The 19,306-nt window shown below is 40.5% G+C and overlaps 1 protein-coding gene across 1 annotated transcript; it reads right to left on the reverse strand.

Moving 5' to 3' along the window:
* Positions 1-2,011: 2,011 nt before the first annotated feature.
* On the reverse strand, positions 2,012-4,755 carry LOC306870944 (uncharacterized protein). Its single transcript, XM_079418548.1, has 2 exons — positions 4,500-4,755; positions 2,012-4,136 (listed from the first exon to the last, which is right to left on the reverse strand). The coding sequence occupies exons 1-2, from the start codon at positions 4,699-4,701 to the stop codon at positions 2,797-2,799; spliced, it is 1,542 nt and encodes a 513-aa protein (XP_079274674.1). The 5' UTR covers positions 4,702-4,755; the 3' UTR covers positions 2,012-2,796.
* Positions 4,756-19,306: the final 14,551 nt, after the last annotated feature.

Raw genomic sequence — 19,306 nt, forward strand, 5'->3', positions numbered from 1 at the left:
TTAAAAACAATCTCCTTTGTTTATTTACAAAATATCAAATAATACAGCAAATAGACTTGTAAAATCTGATAATTATACTGACAAAACTAAAACGTTCATAAAAGGTTGTTTCCCTTCTAGGAATTGTGCCGTTTGCTCATCTATAATTAAAACCAAACAATTCAGTGACATACGTTCTGGAATAATGTTCTTTATTAAATCACTAATTACCTGTTCCACATCTAATCTGATTTATATGTTAAAATACCTGTCCATCTATTTATATAATAAAAACCAGTCGCCAGCTAAAAATGTGCATTATTGAACATAAATCTGCTATCAGGAGACCAATAGCAAGACCTTTTCATGACTGTAATCATGACATTAAGGACTTAAGTTGTATGTATTGAAAAAGTAACAATTTCTAGAAGAGCTGGTAACAGAGGAAAAACTTTTACGAGAAGCTTATTACATTTATTGATTAAAAAGCTTGTTTCCCTTGGTTTTAAATGAGGCCTTTGATCTTTTTTGTTTTAAGTATAAAGTTGTTTAACACATTGGTTATAGTGGGCTATACGATACGGACTAATGCTGCATTCAAGTGCTATTGGAATGATCGTAAATACGAGCTTCCTAGTCGGACATTGGACATGAGAGGCCTTATATATACTGGTATTTACGATCATTCCAATAGCACTTGAATGCAGCAGCATTAACTCTTCGGCCCGATGCGTCGGCTCGTTCCCCGCTGTCATTCATATTAGTGTTTTGACATAAATTTGTAATTGCTTGTATTGTTATATTAGTGTATTGAGTGTTTTGGAATTATTTTTGTTTCTTTGTCCTGAAATTGCTTGACTGATTGGTCAGTTGAGTTTGTGATCTACCGGGTGATTATTGGACTTCACTTTTAATTTTTTTTATTCTTGAGAAACGTCACTATATGATTCACTGAAGAAGGCTTTCTGCCAAAACGTCTGACTGTCGATTGCGTTGTTGCAAAATTAAAAGTTAAGAAGATAGAGCAAGTGTGGATCCCTTGCGCTGTGATTTTTATTTTTCATAAGACAAAACTTTAAAAAGACCTTTTGTTTTTTTTTTAGCATCAGATAAATGAGGTTTTTATGGCTCATATAGTCTCTGATAATGTAAGAATATGGAGGAAAAACAGCTGAGTTTTATTCCAAGACAGGAGAAAAGTTTTCTGTGCAAAAATGAGATCTTTATAAAAGTATAGCAGATACATAAAACAATCTAAATATCAGCGGTCCCTCTTTATTTCCAGTATGTATTAGTAAGATGAGATGTAAATGATCCAAAGATATAATGCGATGCTGATTGAGAGATGAAGAAATAAACGCTCCTCAGAAGATGTGAGATGAAGATCATTCCTCCGCTGAGGAACAGAGAAAGTAAAGCTTCTGGAAACAAACGCTCCTCAAAAGATCCTGATGATCAGATTTGAGACGCACTGATTTTACTAAAAAAAAAAAAGATTGATGGAGAATCAAGTAAAGCGGAGCCGCTTCAGTCCAGTGTTCATCTGGAAATATTACTACAGTTATTCTGACGTTTACTTCACGAGTTCACACTTACATATAATAATAATGGAGCAAGTTTATGCGTATTTGGCGTGCTGTCCAGGGGGAGGGCTCCGAGCTCGGTAATCATTCCCGAGCCCGGGGTACTCCCCTCGACCGGGGAGAGGGTACGAGCTCGGCATTTAGCCCGGACCCAAAGTGCCCCCCCGAGTGCTCCCCCCCGTGCTGGGGTAGGACCGGCTGTGGTGAGGAGTCGGGGTGGTGGAGGGATGTCGGAAGACGAGAGATAATGACGGTAAGACTGCTTGGTTATTTATAGGGATTCTCTCTCGTGCTGATTGGATAAGTGGTGTGATTGCTGATGATGAATTGGCCGTGTTAATTATCTGCGCGTGCTCCTCCCGAAATTTGTTAATAAAACATCACTTGATAAAAAAAGAGAATATTTGACAGCAGAAAGACACTGAAGCAGCCGCTGAAGCTGGATGTTTGTACAATTACACTAAAAGAGCTTTTATTGGATAAAAACTCTAAACTATCAGTCGGACAACAGAAGGCATTGAGTAGACTGTGTGCGAAAGAGGTTTAACAACAGTTTGATCATATTTGATCATTCCTTAGACACTCATATGATACAGCAGCTTTATGGGGTTAATATGACTGAGATTATTGACAGTGACAGATCTTACGGTCTTCAGTAATGATCACTGGAGCTCAAATGAATAAATATAAGATTTAAACACACTGATCAACTTAAAATGCTTTATTCTGTCAGTAAAGCTTTGAGATAACATTCAAGAGGAGCTGAAACTATTAACATTAAATTCACAATACAATAGAGAAGATCTTATACAAGATTCTCAAGTTAATTGCTTTTCATCTAAGATGTGCTCACATCATGACTGACATCTAACAAACCAGACCATACAGGACGACAGCATTCATTTCTAATTAACGTATACATACAGTCACAGACAGGAGACACGCTGTCTACAGGAATGAAGACTCATCTACATCAGTACAGTATGTGTGTGCTGTACCAAAACTACCATGATAATACCACAGTATTCCTTCAACATGAATATGACAACCATTCAGATCTCAGGATCCTTTAACCCAGAGGTCTCTAAACTGTGCAGAGTCCAGGAATTGAGTTTGAGACCAATGCTTTAGCTATTTGATGTCAGTGCAAGTCAAAATGATATTTCAGTCATTAGCTCAGCGGATTGCACATGTTTAAGTGATGCTGAGGAACATAAAGAGGAATGCAGAGGTGTTACTGGCCTTCGCTCTCGGCCGCGGCGTGCAGCTTCTGGTGCTTCTTCAGAGATGATTGGTCGCTGTACCTGCGGTCACAGAGCGGGCAGCAGTGCAGCTTCTCTCTAGTGTGCACTAGCTCGTGTCTCTTCAGGTGTCCGGCGCGGCTGAAGCTCTTGCTGCACTGACCGCAGGTGTGCCGCTTCTCTCCGCTGTGGGTCAGCTGGTGCAGCTTGAGGCTGCTGGCCACCGTGAAGCGCTTGCCGCAGTCTGCGCAGCCGTAGGGCCGCTCTCCGGTGTGCATGCGGCGGTGGATGCTCAGGTGCCCGGCCTGACTGAAGCTCTTGGTGCAGAGCTGGCAGCGGTAGGGCTTCTCTCCGGTGTGAATGCGGAGGTGCGTCTTCAGGTCGCCGGCGCCGCTGAAGCTCTTCCCGCACTGACCGCAGGCGTAGGGCTTCTCGCCGCTGTGCACTCGGCTGTGGCTGCGCAGGTTGCCGGCATTGGTGAAGGTTTTAGCGCAGACGGCGCAGGCATACGGCCGCTCTCCGGTGTGTACGCGCAGGTGCACTTTGAGCTGGTTGTGTTCGTTGAAGCGCTTGCCGCAGACGCTGCAGCCATAGGGCCGTTCGCCCGTGTGTGTGCGCAGGTGTATGCGCAGCTGGCCCTGGTGACCGTAGCTCTTCCCGCACTGACCGCAGGCGAAGGGTCGCTCTCCGGTGTGCGTGCGCTGGTGGTTCCTCAGCAGATCGGCGCGGTCGAAGCCCTTCCCGCACTGACTGCAGACGTGCGTCTTCTCCGTGGCGTGAGACCTGACCTCGCGCTCGAAGCTCCTGTCGCACTGACCGCAGGAGTCGCTCGGTCTCGAGTCTGGAGACAGCATCGTGTGAAACGAGCCGGAGAACCCCTCGTCAGACACACCGTCTGGACTGGACTCTTCATCGGAGACGGTATCGGGTTTGTCTGTCACTACCGTTACTTTAACGTCACACTCGTTTGAGCTGATCTCCGGCTCTGAAGGACGTTTAAATACAGCGTGACGTTCAGAGTCAGAGTTCTCCTCGCTATCCTCTGTCTTGATTTCTTTACTGGTGTGTTTAGGAGAAGCGTGAGGCTTTGACAGGTCGACAGCACATCCATCCTCTGTGTCTGGGTCAGCCTTCACAAATAAATATGCAGTTGTTACACAATTCTTGTTTAAGTGGAGAGACGTGGCGTCTGTGGCTTGTGATTTTACGCGGCTGCTCAGTAAATCTTCAGCCGTCTTGGTCTGATCGCTGTATTCGCTCGTCTCAGCAGATAAAGTCTGGCTAAAAGTGTTTCTTGAAAAGTCAAGCTGAGCCACAACACGGTCTTCATCTTCTGCAAAAAACACAAAATCATCTCGTTACTGGCCACTGTATCTCCAAAAACAGACTGAGAGTTAAACTCTTGCAGAGGAATAAAGCAGTTTAGATAAATCCATACCCGGCTGAGATACATAACAGATGATAACAGACACGGATCTGAATTATGACAACTTTACATTAAGAAACTGATATTTCACCCCTCATCTCGCGTGGTGTTGGTTATATTTATTTGTCTAATGCCTTTATCAGAAGATAATCACAGCAGGAATAAATCAGAGGCACATCTCTTATGGGCAACACTATCATTTGCACATATTAACCAAAAAAGCAGCTTAGTTTATACTTCCTATGACATCATTTTACAAATTGCACGCACCTGTTTTGATATAATTTGTCTTTGTTTCTTTTGCAGAAAGTCGTTTTCTCAGATCTTCATTTTCTGACTCAATTCGCTGAATTTTACGCTGATATTGGCCGACAGTTTGCTCCACTGAATCCAGAATGTCACTGACAGTCGCACGAAAGATTTCATTTAATGAAGATTCAAGAAAGGTTTTTAAATCGCCAAACTTCGCCATTTCCACAAACACTCGGAGCCGCAGAGACACCGCGGAAGAGCCGCGAGCGCCGCCGGACTCAGCGCTGCCCCCCGCGGCCTGGAGGAGGACCGCAGCCGCTGCTCAAGAGAACCGTTTTACTCAGATAATAACCAATAATATCCCTTTATTAGTCTCTGGATCAGTGACATGACGACACAGTTTACACAGTGATTAATTTCTGTGCGTAACATGTTAGTGAGTTACACGCTGCTGATATTCGGGATGATGTGTTGCTGATGATGAGACGGACTGGCCATTCAGGAGCCGCTGGGATGAGCTCAGAGGACAGGTGAGTGTGTGTGTGTGTGTGTGGACGGATGATTGATGGATGATGGGCAGGGACCAGTTTTACCTGCTGTCTGAGGAATGTCCGTCTAGGTGCGATAGAAGTGCTCCACTTCTTCAGTTCTCATACAGCGCGCGATCAGTTCTCAGTGCTCAAATACACACACAGCAGTCCACATGTCTCTCATGTAGAGCATCTCACGGAAATACAGTCCGTTATGGTTTAAGTGAGCTTAAACAGGTGGGTGAAACTGAATGTGTGTCAGTAGGATATTACATGCATACCTTCCGTCTTAAATGGACAGCATTCCTAATTATCTGTCATAAATGTTAACCAACAAAAGATGTTAAATAAATGTATACTTGTTAAGTAAACCTACTGTATCTGAATCTGTTTAATTTATATCTCTACCAAAAAATTAACATTTATGCCAGTTTTTCCAAATTCAATCCTTGATTCAAATTTCTCATAACTAAGCTTAATTGATTTGGTCTAAAGAGAGAAGTATTGATGACTATTTTTGTTTGAATACTACATATAAAATAGCTACCAAAATAAATGTTGGTAACTGCAGTTTGACTAAAAGTAATGGCTAAAATTTGACAAAAATGCAATGACTTTTCGTCGACTAAAACTATGAAAGACTCAAATGACTAAAATGTGACTAAGACTATTAAGCATTTTCGTCTCAAGATAAAGACTAAGACTAAATCAAAAATGCCTGCTAAAATGAACACTGCTCAGGTGTTGTATGTAGACTCATAACAAACGCTTTTCAAATAATGTACAATTTCTTTCAGTTCGTAGACTCTCCATCTAACTAAATATTAATATCCTGCTTTTTGTTATATTCTCAGTCCCCTTTAACTTTTGAACTTCAATACGAATGACATGAATAAAAGCGTTTAAAGCATTTTGTTATTCTTTAAAGTTTAAACGCAGATGATCAGGTGAAGATTACAGGTATTTTCATCATGTTCTCTTCAGCACAGGAAGTGTGAGGTGATGAGAGGAGCAGCAGGAAGTGATGTGCTGGTCTGTGAGAGGGTCAGTGCATGCTCTGTCAGTGTCTGTGTGTCAAGACTGTGTTGATCTGCTCTAACAGTGTGTCTTCATCTGTCTGTCTCTCTCTCTGTCTCTTTCGAGGTGCATGCTGGGAGGTGGGATGACAGTGGTGTTGGGTGAGATCTGAGCTGTGTGAATTCACCTAGTCTTAATCACGGTTTTTTCTCTTTCTTTTTCCTTTTCTTTTTTGTATGGTTTAAGGTTGATTTAGTCTTAGGTGATTTTGTTGTAGAGATTGTACAGGGAGGGATGGCGTCTCATGAGGAGACGCTGTCTTTGTCCTTGCGCAATGGTTTCAGGTGTGTGCCGGAGGAGGGCGTCACAGTGGAGAGCGTGCTCATTTCGACTGGCGGGGAAGTAGGACATGAGAATATTGTATCCGCTTCTCGTATGAATAGAGCTGTAGTCGTGTTCTTGAAAGAACAACATTTTGTTAACCAACTAATTGAGAACGGCCTTGTTATAAATGATAACTTTGTTCAAGTTACTCCGTTACAAGCTCCAACAGCGAAAATTACGGTATCGAATGTTCCACCTTTTATTCCTGATGACGCGTTGGAGCGGGAGTTAGTTCGGTTTGGCAAATTTGCCAGTGGTTTCAAAATAATTACGCTAGGCTGTAAACATCCGTCTTTGAGGCACGTTAAATCTTTTAGAAGACAGGCTTTTATGTTTCTGGACTCTGCTGAAAATACGCTAGATGTTTCATTTCGAGTACGATATGAAGAGAGAACATACATGGTCTATGCAACAACTGGTAGTTTAAGGTGTTTCGAATGCGGTGGATTGGGCCATAAAAAGTTTGCTTGTCCACATAATCGAGAGCGTGAACCAGGGAATAACGTTAGTCCTTCTGTTTCGGGAGAAGGAGAAGTGGCGGAGCATACTGCTCAAGTGGAACAAGCAGGTTCATCAGAGGTAAGCGATTTTGTAGAAGCAAAAGAGCATGTTGGTAATGATATAGATACTAATGTGAATGAACGTCAACAGAATGAAAATACTGCAAACACTGTAACTGTACAAAATATAAAGGCAGATCATCTAACTGCCGCAGTGCTGTCTTGCTGCTCATCTGCCGCAGAGGAGCGGCGAGATAATATTGTGGTAGCTGCAGGGCCCAGTTCAAGTAGATGTGAGGAGCCTATTTGGTTGGGTTCAAGAAAGAGAGAGCTGTGCCTAAGCAATGATGTTAGTGCGATGGAAGATGTTGTATCAGACGAGAATGGTTCTATTGATTATGAATGTGATTCACAAGGAGGTTCTGTTTGTGAACCTGGAGGTGATTCTCAGGATGTATCCATTGAAGATTCCTCTCTGTATACATTAGAGGAAATTAATGGGTTTCTTGATGAGACATTTGGGAAACAAGTTAATATCAAGGATTTTTTTCCTGATGTTGTTAAATTTGAGAGGTCAGTGGCATTTCTGCAAAAGACTGTGAATCTTGATCAGTTGAGTGAAAAGAAACGTTTTCGTTTAAAAAAACATGTTACAGTCATTCGAAAAGGTAAAAGAGTGGATAAAAAGAAGAGGCTAAAGGCTTTCTTGTAAGTGGTTATCCATGCATCACGTGGTGATCTTGTCTTTTTTTCTGCTGGTTTCTTTTTCTGTTGTTTTTAATCTATCCTTCCTAAATACATATATGGATCTTTTGAGGGTGGGTTCATTAAATATTAATGGAGGGAGGGATAGACATAAATTAGCTTTAGTGTCTGAAGTTATGTTGAATAAAAAGTTACATGTCATTTTATTGCAGGAAACTCATAGTGATATTGAGAATGAAATAGAGTGGGGGAAGTGGTGGAAAGGTCAGCATATACTTAGTCACGGTACAAATCTGAGCGCGGGAGTTGCTCTCCTTTTTTCTCCAGAAAGAAAAGTTAGTATTGAAAAGACAGAAGAATTTATAAAAGGTCGTCTTGTTCTTGTTAAAACTATTATTGAAGGGATGACAATTTATTTTATAAATGTTGATGCACCAAATGTGGGACATGAGCGATTACAGTTTTTTAGTATATTAACTAATGTCTTAAGACAAGGTTTTAGTGATGGAGACATCATTATTGGTGGAGACTGGAATTGTACAGAGTGTTTTAATGTTGACCGTAACAATGTAGAGCCTCATATGCTTTCCTCCACCTATTTGTCAAGATTAGTGAAAGATGCTGAACTTTTAGATATGTGGAGAATTAAGCATCCACTTGACAAACAATATACATGGGTAAAAATGTTAGATAATAGAGTGAGTGCTGCTCGGTTAGATAGAATTTATGTTTCAAAAAAATGTAATAATAGGGTTGTGGATTGTTGCATTTCTCCTATAGGTTTTTCTGATCACCATTTGATTTTTATTTCAGTAAATATGGAACAGTTTCCAAGAAAATCCTCTTATTGGCATTTTAATGCTAAATTGTTGCAGGATGCTGCATTTTCTGAATATTTTGTGGTTTTCTGGAACTATTGGAGAGAAAAAAAAAATATTTTGAAAATTTAAAACAATGGTGGGAGGTTGGTAAAACGCAAATAAAACTTTGCTGTCAACAGTACACTGCATATTGTACTACCACTCAAAGAGAAACTATTAAAGCTTTGGAAAGAGATATTGAGTCTATAGAGACAGAAATATTAAGAAGGAATGATCCAGCTTTTATTGATAACTTACAACAGATATAGAAACAGTTAAGTTACCATTTGAATGAGAGGGTGAAGGCAGCTTTGGTGAGGTCACGATTTACATCAGTGACTGATATGGATGCACCAAGTGCTTATTTTCAGTGGCACAATATAAGCAGATGACATGTTTACGTCTTCCAGATGGGAAGATTACAAATGACATTACAGAAATGCGTTGTCATGCTGTTGATTTTTATTCCTCTCTCTATAAAGCTGATCACTGCAATTCTGTTTGTGAAGCACAGCTTTTTCATGAACTTCCTCAAATGGACTCTACATCTAGGACTGCTTTGGATATGCAAATTACTTTTCAAGAACTTACTATTGCTGTTGGACAGTTAAAGCCTGGTTGCTCTCCTGGTATTGATGGGTTGACTTCTGATTTTTACAAGCATTTTTGGAAATCTATTGGAACGGACCTCTATGAAGTTTTTTGTGAAAGTTATAAAGATGGCATTTTACCTGTTACATGTCAGCGTGCTGTATTGACTTTACTACCTTGAATTTGTTAAAGAACTGGAGGCCTGTTGCTTTATTAACAACAGATTATAAAATTTTATCCAAATGTCTCTCTAATAGACTTAAGAAGTTTTTACATTTGATAATCCATCAAGACCAAACCTATTGCATTCCAAGGAGATCTATAATGGATAACCTTTTTTTGGTGAGAGATACTTTGGATATCTGCAAATTGTTTGATGCAGAGGTCGGATTGATTGCTTTAGACCAAGAAAAGGCATTTGATCGTGTTGATCATAATTATCTTTTTAATCTGCTTGTTGTTTTTGGGTTTGGTCAAGGTTTTATCAAATGGATACAATTGTTATATACTGGAGCTTCTTGTATGGTTAAAGTGGGAGGTGGTCTAAGTCGGCCCATTGTGGTTTCAAGGGGCATTAGACAAGGATGCCCTCTATCAGGTCAATTGTACAGTATTGCCATTGAACCATTACTTTTTAATATAAGGAAAACTCTAACTGGTTTGTCAATACCCACAATGCCTCAATATTTAAGAACTGTAATTACTGCTTATGCCGATGATGTTACAGTCTTTGTTAATGACAATAAGGATATAAAAGCTCTGTCTAAAGTCATTGATATATATGAAGGGGCATCGTCGGCAAAAGTAAATTGGGATAAGACTGAGGCTTTTTGGTCAGGTCAAAGGAATTTGGAAAATCTCCCACATTTACCAGGCAATCTAAAATGGAACAGAACAGGGATAAAAATACTTGGTGTGTTTTTGGGTTCTGCTGAGTTTCAAAAGAAAAACTGGGAGGGAATTTTGTAGAGAGTGTGCACCCGATTGTCTAGATGGAACTGGTTGCTACCCCAGTTATCCTACAGGGGGAGAGTTTTAGTTGTCAACAATTTGGTCGCTTCTGCTCTGTGGCATAAATTTACTGTATTACAGCCTCCCGCTGGATTACTTCAAGATATTCAAAGGATGCTGGTGAATTTTTTTGGTCAGGACAGCATTGGGTTCGATCAGCTGTCCTATTTTTGCCTGTGCAAGAAGGTGGGCAAGGTCTTGTGGATATTAGATCTAGACTTATGGCTTTCCGTCTGCAAGCTGCTCAGAGACTGCTGTATAACAGTGATATTGCATGGCTTAACACTGCGGTTGCACTCTTGAGGAAAGCAGGCAACATGGGACTTGATAAACATCTTTTCTTAATGGAATTGAATGAAACCGTTTTAACAGATTTGACACCTTTTTATAGATCTATGATGGAAGCCTGGAAAGTCGTTTCTGTATCGAGACCTGCTGGAATATGTGCAGGTTTTTGGCTGATGGAAGAGCCATTGTTCCAGAATCTTTTTCTACCTTCTAGACATTTATGCTCTGCCAATCTGTCATTGCGGCTAATAGCTGCTGGATGCGTAAAACTTGGTCACATTTTAAGCATCAGTTTGGAGACTTTGGGTGAGAGAACTGGGATAAAATCTATCCGGTTCCTGAAACAGGTTATTGATGAATTGCTTGGAGAGCTGGATTTTGATCAACGACTTTTCATCAACAATTCTAATTATATAAAAGAATGGATGATTGGGTGCGATTATGATTTTCCATCCTTGATGATAAATGCTGACTCAAGGGATTGGCATGAAGAGGAAAATCTTATATTGTCCTTTAAAACACCTCAGCTGGATAATTTTGAGTCTGCTAGTAAAAAGGCTCTGTATGTGACTTGTGTGAAAGTGACCAATGCACAATTTCTATCTGGAGTAATGTCATCAAAATGGATAGATTTTTTTGGAATGGACATCTCCCCCAAAGGAAGCTGGCGGTCACTTTACAAACGTCCAATCGACAACCGGACTGGTGACTTACAGTGGAGGATTGTACATGGTGCGATAGCCACGAACAGACATGTGGTGCACCTCAATCCAAATGTAGGGGTGGGTTGTCTTTTTTGTACTGAAAATGAAACTATTTTTCATCTTTTTGTACAATGTGTACGTTTGAGTAATTTGTTTTCTTTTTTATCACATTGGGTATCACTTTTAGGTGAAGATTTTTCTTATCAATTGTTTATTTTGGCGCCAAAATATTTAGTTGGTCAAAAAAATGTTTTGGTTTTATTAAATTTTCTGTTTGGAACTGCTAAACTTGCCATCTGGAAAACAAGGAAAAATAAGATGCTTGGTAAAGATACACTAGATCCCTTGTTGATGTTCTTTGGTTTAGTAGCATCAAGACTCAGGATAGAACATGGATATTATAAACTTGTTGGGTGTTTAACAATTTTTGTGAATACTTGGGCCATAAATGGAGTGTTATGCGAAGTCAATGAAAATGATGATTTGGTGTTAGCTTTTTAAAGTTATTTTGTTATTATTTTGGTTTTGGTCATTGTTTATTGTATTTTTTTAAAATAGTTGTTGTTGGTATTATTATTATTCATAGGGGTTTTGTAATAGAGACTGAAGATTTGTGAAATGTACATTGCAGTAGTAACACAGTATGGCATTACCTATATGTTGTAAATAAAGGTGATTTCAAATCTCAAAAAAATCTGTGTGTGTGTGTCTCTCTCTCTCTGTGTCAGTTCAATTAAATTCAGAAAGCTTTATTGGCATGACAAAAACATACATTCTGTATTGCCAAAGCATTAAAACAACATCGAAAATGATTTAGAATATCTGAACATTTAGTAAAGCTTAGATAAAACAATAGTAATAATGAAACTAAATGAAGGCATTATTATATAAACACATGGCTAGACATAGCAAAATAAATAAAAAAATAAATAAAAATGCTAATAGTGTTAATAAAATAATATTAATAAAATAAAGAATTATAATAATAAATAAAAGATTATACTACAGACATCATGTAACAACTGAACTTATATTAACATTATATAGATGTGTGTAGCTGTAATGTGTGTGTGTGTGTGTGTGAGTGAGTGTGTGTTTATTGGCTGTTTGTTTCTCTCTGGCTGTCTCTCAGGAGATGACAAGATGCTACAAATCTTGCAGCTATATTACAACATTTGGCTTCTTCGCCAAGAATTGGGGGAATATTTTATTAATTTTGGGGTAGTATTGGTCTCTCCCAGGATGCAGTGCGAGCAGAGTCTGTCCTCACGAGAGAGCCAGGTCTGTCTGCGCCGGCCCGTCTCTACGGCCAGACTGTGTTCACTGAGTCTGTACATCGTCAGTGTTTTCCTGAGTCTCACATCACTCACGGCGCTCAGGTAGATCGTAACAGTGTATTCTCCATTTAGGGCCCAATAACATTCCAGTTTGTGCTGGTTTTTAATGGTGTTTGTCCAATGGGTGATGTACTTGTGTTTTTCTGTGTTTATAATGTGTGTGAGTGTGTGTGTGTGCTGAGGCTGGCTGATCTCTGTGTGTGTGAGTGTGTGTGTGTGTCCTGAGGCTGGCTGATCTCTGTGTGTGTGAGCTCAGTCAGTCTCAGCACCAGCTGAAGGAGGGGACTCTTACTTACGCTCAGCTCTTGCTGTTTTAGGGCTTTGTAATGGTATGTGTTGGGGTCGCTTGTTTTTAGGTGTTTCCAGAATTTCAGGGCTCTTATTTGGATGTTTAGAAGCAGAGGGTATTGGCCTAATTCTGCTCTGCATCCGTTGTTTGGAGTTTTTCTTTGAACTTTAAGTATTCTTTTACAGAAATCTAAATGTAGAGTTTCGATCAGGTGTTTTTCCCAATTTAAGAAGTCAAATTTTATAGAAGGACCCCACACTTCACTGCCATATAAAACAATTGGTTCAATTATAGATTTTAAAAGTTTGAGCCAGATTTGGATTGGGATGTCAATTTTAATGGATCTTTTTATGGCATAGAAAGCCCTTTGAGCTTTCTCTTTGAGTTCATTCACAGCCAAAGCAAAGTTACCGGTTGGGGTTATTTTCAGGCCGAGGTAAGTGTATGTTTTTGTGGTTTCAATGGTTCTGTGTGATAGTGTGAATGTGTGTGTTGGTCCCTGAGATCTGGAGCGTTTCTGGAACATCATTACTCTAGTTTTTTGGAGGTTGACCGTCAGGGCCCAGGTCTGACAGTAATCCTCCAGCAGATTCAGGCTGTCCTGAAGCCCCTCTTCAGTGGGCGACAGGAGGACCAGGTCATCTGCGTAGAGAAGACACTTTATCTCTGTGTCGAGTAGAGTGAGACCTTGAAAGGGGGCGTGTTCTAATATGTTGGCCAATTGGTTGATGTAGATGTTGAAGAGGGTGGGGCTTAAACTGCATCCCTGTCTCACTCCACGCCCCTGGGGGAAGAATTCGGTTCTTTGGTTCCCAATTTTAACCGCACAATGGCTGGCTGTGTACATTGATTTGATCAAATCATAGAATTTTCCCCCTATTCCACTGTCGATAAGTTTTAGGTATAATCCTTCATGCCAGATTGAATCGAATGCTTTCTTGAAATCAACGAAACAAGCAAAAAAAATGTCTTTGTTTTGATGTACATATTTGTCAATTAGTGTTTGTAATGTAAAAATGTGATCGGATGTGCGACATTTTGTAAGAAAGCCAGTTTGGCATTTACTCAAGGCATTGTGCTTCGTAAGGAAGTGTAACAGTCTGGTGTTTAAGATGCTACAGAACACCTTCCCCAGGTTACTGTTCACACAGATGCCTCGGTAGTTGTTGGGGTCTAGTTTATCTGCGTTCTTGTGAATGGGGCTGATGAGGCCCTTGTTCCAGATCTCAGGGAAGAACCCGACACACAGAACATCATTGAAGAGTTTGAGCATGGCCAGTTTGAAGCTTTGCTCTGTGTGTTTCAGCATCTCGTTCAGGATGCTGTCGACACCACAGGCTTTCTTGGGCTCAAGGACCCGTAATTTATCTTCCAATTCTTTCATTGTTATGGGGAAATCTAAGGGGTTTTGATTCGCTTTAATCGATCTTTCTAAATTGTCTAGTTTATTAATTATTTGGGTTGGGCTATATAATTCTTGGAAATTAGTTTTCCACGTCTCCCCATCTTGGATGGCCAGAGTTTCTTGATTTGGTTTGTATAATAATTTCCATTTGTCCCAAAATTTGTGTGAATTTATAGATTTTTCAATTTCTTCAAACTGGTTTTGCAAAAACTGTGCTTTTTTCCGCCGGAGTGTGGCTTTATATAGTTTTAGTGCCTCACAGTAATGAAGGCGGAGGATTATCTGGTTGTCTGTGTTTCTGATTTGATAGATTTCTGAGGTTTTTTCTCAGAGTCTTACAGTCCAAATCAAACCATTTGTCAGTATCTAAACATTTTTTCTTTGGTTTAACAATGGTCAAATGACTCTTTTGTGCTGTTTTGTATAATATGTTGTTTAGATCTTGTACTTCCTGATTGATGCCGAATTGATTTTTAGGGTATGCCTGTGTTTGGAATGAGTGTAAGAGGGACTGTATTTCTGGAGATTCAGCAGCATTGATGTAATTTGTGGCGCTGTTTTCTGTCCATTTGAATGACATAATTTTGATCATTTGATATAGTGTCCTAATTGGTGTGGGGGATGTTTCAGATTGCTTTATATAGAGTGTGATTTGGCTGTGGTCTGAGAAAGGTTTCAGGGGTTTGACTGTGAATGCTCTCAAAGAGGAAAGGTGGAGATCTGTAATGGTATAATCTACAGTGCTGTTACCGAGAGCTGAGCTGTAGGTGTATCGGCCGAGCGAGTCTCCTCGCAGTCTTCCGTTGGCGATGTACAGAGCTGCAGCAGCTGCCGTCCGTGAGCGTTCACTGTCTGATCACAGTTTTCTCTGGCGGGGTAAGAAGGGTACAAGTCGTTATTGCCAGTGATGAATCTGGTACCGTGTGGTTCTAAGAAATCTAATTGTTCTCCGGTTCTAGCGTTTAAATCACCCATAAGCAGCACGTTTCCCTGGGCCTGGAAATGGCTGATTTCTTGTTCAATGTTTTGAAAGGTTTCCTCTTGGAAATACGGAGACTCGAGGGGGGGTATATATATGGCACAAAGGAAAACAGGCTGAGATGCTGATATTAATCCTTTTTGTATTTTCAGCCACAGGTGGTATTGATCTCTCTTAACTAATTCTATGGCCAGTTCAGATTGAATCCAGATGATCATCCCTCCCGAGTCTCTCCCCTGTGTGACTGATGTGAGTTTGACTGATGGTAATATTATCTCTCTGTATCCCGAGGGACAGCCAGTGAACACATCTCCTCTACACCAGGTCTCCTGTAAGATGATGACATCTATGTCTTCAAGTTCTTTCATAAAGTCAGAATTTCTACTTTTTAGGCCAAAGACTGATGAGTTTAGACCTTGAATATTCATGTAGAAAAACGAAGTGATTTCATCACAAACTTTTAAAATAATCTGTATAGTTTGTTTGCCATTTTGAGAAAAGAGATTGATACAAAAATACAACAGAGTAAAAGAAAATAATGAATGATGGAAGTAATGTTATGGTAGGAACTCAAAAACATCAACAAATCCACTTTAAATTACATGTACACTTATACTAAGAATGTGGGTTGGTAAATGGTATATATAAGGAAATTTTTTTTTTTTTTTTTTTTTTTTTTTAGAACCACTGTCCACTGTGTGTGAGTAAGTGAGAGCAGATGATACTCAGCTCGTTGATACGTTACGTTAGCTCGGCTCGCTCCTCCGCTGACAGCTTGGGTGTAGCTCGGTCTGTCTGGCTGGGCCGGGCTCTGCTGTGGACGGGCTTCAGCCGCTGGAGCGTTGGGGCTGTTATAGGACAGTCCCTATTGTCTCTCTCTCAATTCAAATTCAAATAAGCTTTATTGGCATGACCTGCACAGTATTGCCAAAGCATTGTCCATTACATGAATAAGGAACAAACAATTACAGGTCCTTCTCAAAGAATTAGCATATTGTGATAAAGTTCATTATTTTCTGTAATGTACTGATAAACATTAGACTTTCATATATTTTAGATTCATTACAACACAACTGAAGTAGTTCAAGCCTTTTATTGTTTTAATATTGATGATTTTGGCATACAGCTCATGAAAACCCAAAACTCCAAAAATTAGCATATTTCATCCGACCAATAAAAGAAAAGTGTTTTTAATACAAAAAAAAAAGTCAACCTTCAAATAATTATGTTCAGTTATGCACTCAATACTTGGTCGGGAATCCTTTTGCAGAAATGACTGCTTCAATGCGGCGTGGCATGGAGGCAATCAGCCTGTGGCACTGCTGAGGTGTTATGGAGGCCCAGGATGCTTCGATAGCGGCCTTAAGCTCATCCAGAGTGTTGGGTCTTGCATCTCTCAACTTTCTCTTCACAATATCCCACAGATTCTCTATGGGGTTCAGGTCAGGAGAGTTGGCAGGCCAATTGAGCACAGTAATACCATGGTCAGTAAACCATTTACCAGTGGTTTTGGCACTGTGAGCAGGTCCCAGGTCATGCTGAAAAAATGAAATCTTCATCTCCATAAAGCTTTTCAGCAGATGGAAGCATGAAGTGCTCCAAAATCTCCTGATAGCTAGCTGCATTGACCCTGCCCTTGATAAAACACAGTGGACCAACACCAGCATCACTGACTGTGGGTACTTGACACTGGACTTCAGGCATTTTGGCATTTCCCTCTCCCCAGTCTTCCTCCAGACTCTGGCACCTTGATTTCCGAATGACATGCAAAATTTGCTTTCATCCAAAAAAAGTACTTTGGACCACTGAGCAACAGTCCAGTGCTGCTTCTCTGTAGCCCAGGTCAGGCGCTTCTGCCGCTGTTTCTGGTTCAAAAGTGGCTTGACCTGGGGAATGCGGCACCTGTAGCCCATTTCCTGCACACGCCTGTACACGGTGGCTCTGGATGTTTCTACTCCAGACTCAGTCCACTGCTTCCGCAGGTCCCCCAAGGTCTGGAATCGGTCCTTCTCCACAATCTTCCTCAGGGTCCGGTCACCTCTTCTCGTTGTGCTGCGTTTTCTGCCACACTTTTTCCTTCCCACAGACTTCCCACTGAGGTGCCTTGATACAGCACTCTGGGAACAGCCTATTCGTTCAGAAATGTCTTTCTGTGTCTTACCCTCTTGCTTGAGGGTGTCAATGATGGCCTTCTGGACAGCAGTCAGGTCGGCAGTCTTACCCATGATTGCGGTTTTGAGTAATGAACCAGGCTGGGAGTTTTTAAAAGCCTCAGGAATCTTTTGCAGGTGTTTAGAGTTAATTAGTTGATTCAGATGATTAGGTTAATAGCTCGTTTAGAGAACCTTTTCATGATATGCTAATTTTTTGAGATAGGAATTTTGGGTTTTCATGAGCTGTATGCCAAAATCATCAATATTAAAACAATAAAAGGCTTGAACTACTTCAGTTGTGTGTAATGAATCTAAAATATATGAAAGTCTAATGTTTATCAGTACATTACAGAAAATAATGAACTTTATCACAGTATGCAAATTTTTTGAGAAGGACCTGTATATAATACATAGAACAAGAATAGATCTGTAAAATAATTAAGTAAATATGTACATGTATACTTTTTTTTTACAAACAAGAAAAATATTTAAGACATTGTTAAAAAAATAAATAAATAAATATATATATATAAAAAAACACCTTTGTACAACATGTAAGAAATGATCTTGCTTCAGTTTTGTCCACTGGCTGATAGTCTTAGTTTGTGGCAGGCTGGTACATATCTTGCTGCTGTTGTGATCATTTTGGAATTTTCTCCTAAAATATGACTTAATTTTTCTGCATTTGGTAATGCCATAAAATGTGGTTTAATTAGTTGTAATTAGTTGAAATGTGCAGCTCTAATGTTGTGATAGTAATCACAGTGCAGTAAGAAATGTTCCTCTGTTTCCAGCTCTTTCTGCAGCACAGTGAACACAGTCTCTGTTCTCGTGGCTGTCGTCCTCTCTCTATAGCCAGACAGTGATCACTCAGTCTGTACTTCGTTAGTGTCTTTCTTCATTTGGGATCTTTCACACAGATCAGGTATTCTGCTGGTTTGTAGTCTCTTTTCAGGTGTAAATACAGCTCCATCTTCTTCTGTATTTCAGTGGCATCTCTCCAGTAGGTGATGTAGTTGTGTGATTTGGTTGGGTCTGATTGTGCTGTGCTGGTTTGGGTGTAGTGTGAGTACCAGCTGTAAAAGTGCTCTCTTATGCAGGGCTTCAGTCTGGTAAGAGCTCGGATCACTGGATTTCAGCTGCTGCTGGAATTTCACAGCTCTCTTTTCAATATTAATTAATAGTGGGTATTGTCCTAATTCAGCTCTGCACAAGTTGTTTGGGGTCGCTCTGTTAACTTTTAAGATGTTTTTACAAATTTGAGTGTGCATAATTAAAATTTCTTCTTTTTCCCATTTAGAGAAATCTTGGGTTTTTAGAGGTCCCCATATCTCACTGCATATAGTACAATTGGTTCGATTATTGCTTTTAGGATTTTTAGCCAGGTTTGAATTGGAATTTCATACTGAATTGTATTTTTGATCATATAGAAGACTCTCAGTGCCTTTGCCTTCAGTGCATTCACAGCCAGATTGAAGTTTCCTGTTGAGCTGATTTTTAGTCCCAGATAGGTGTATTCATGGGTGTGTTGGAGGACCTGGTTTCCTGCTCTGAAAGTGTATTTATTTTCCTCACACCTGGAAAATGATTGAAAAATCATTATTTTTGTTTTTGTTAGATTCATTCTAAGAGCCCATGTTTGACTGAATGTCTCTATGATGTCGAGGAGCTGTTGTAGTCCCTCTTTTGTTTTTGACAGAATGACTAAATCATCTGCAAAGAGGAGACATTTGATTTCTGCTTCAGTTAGGGTTGGGCCGGGGGCAGTCCAGTTGTTTAATTCTTTGGCTAATTCATTTATATATATTGTGACGAGTCGGCTGCCTCCCCCCTGTCCATCATCACCACCCCGTCCCGTATTCGCCGCCCTTCACCAGGCTCCCGACGGGAGTGGGTGTGTGAGAGAGGAGGGGCGCTGAACACCTAGGGCTGGCGGCGTTTAAACGCCGAGCGCGCCTCTCCTCGGGAGACCGGTCTCTTCCCCGTGCATGCACGCTGGTGTCCTCGTGGGTCCAGGAAGGGTGCGTCGAGGAGGACTGCCGCACCCGTTAGGCGGCTGACGGGCCAGGATG

This window comes from Barbus barbus (assembly GCF_936440315.1).
Source record: "Barbus barbus genome assembly, chromosome: 6".
Taxonomy (NCBI): Eukaryota; Metazoa; Chordata; class Actinopteri; order Cypriniformes; family Cyprinidae; genus Barbus; species Barbus barbus.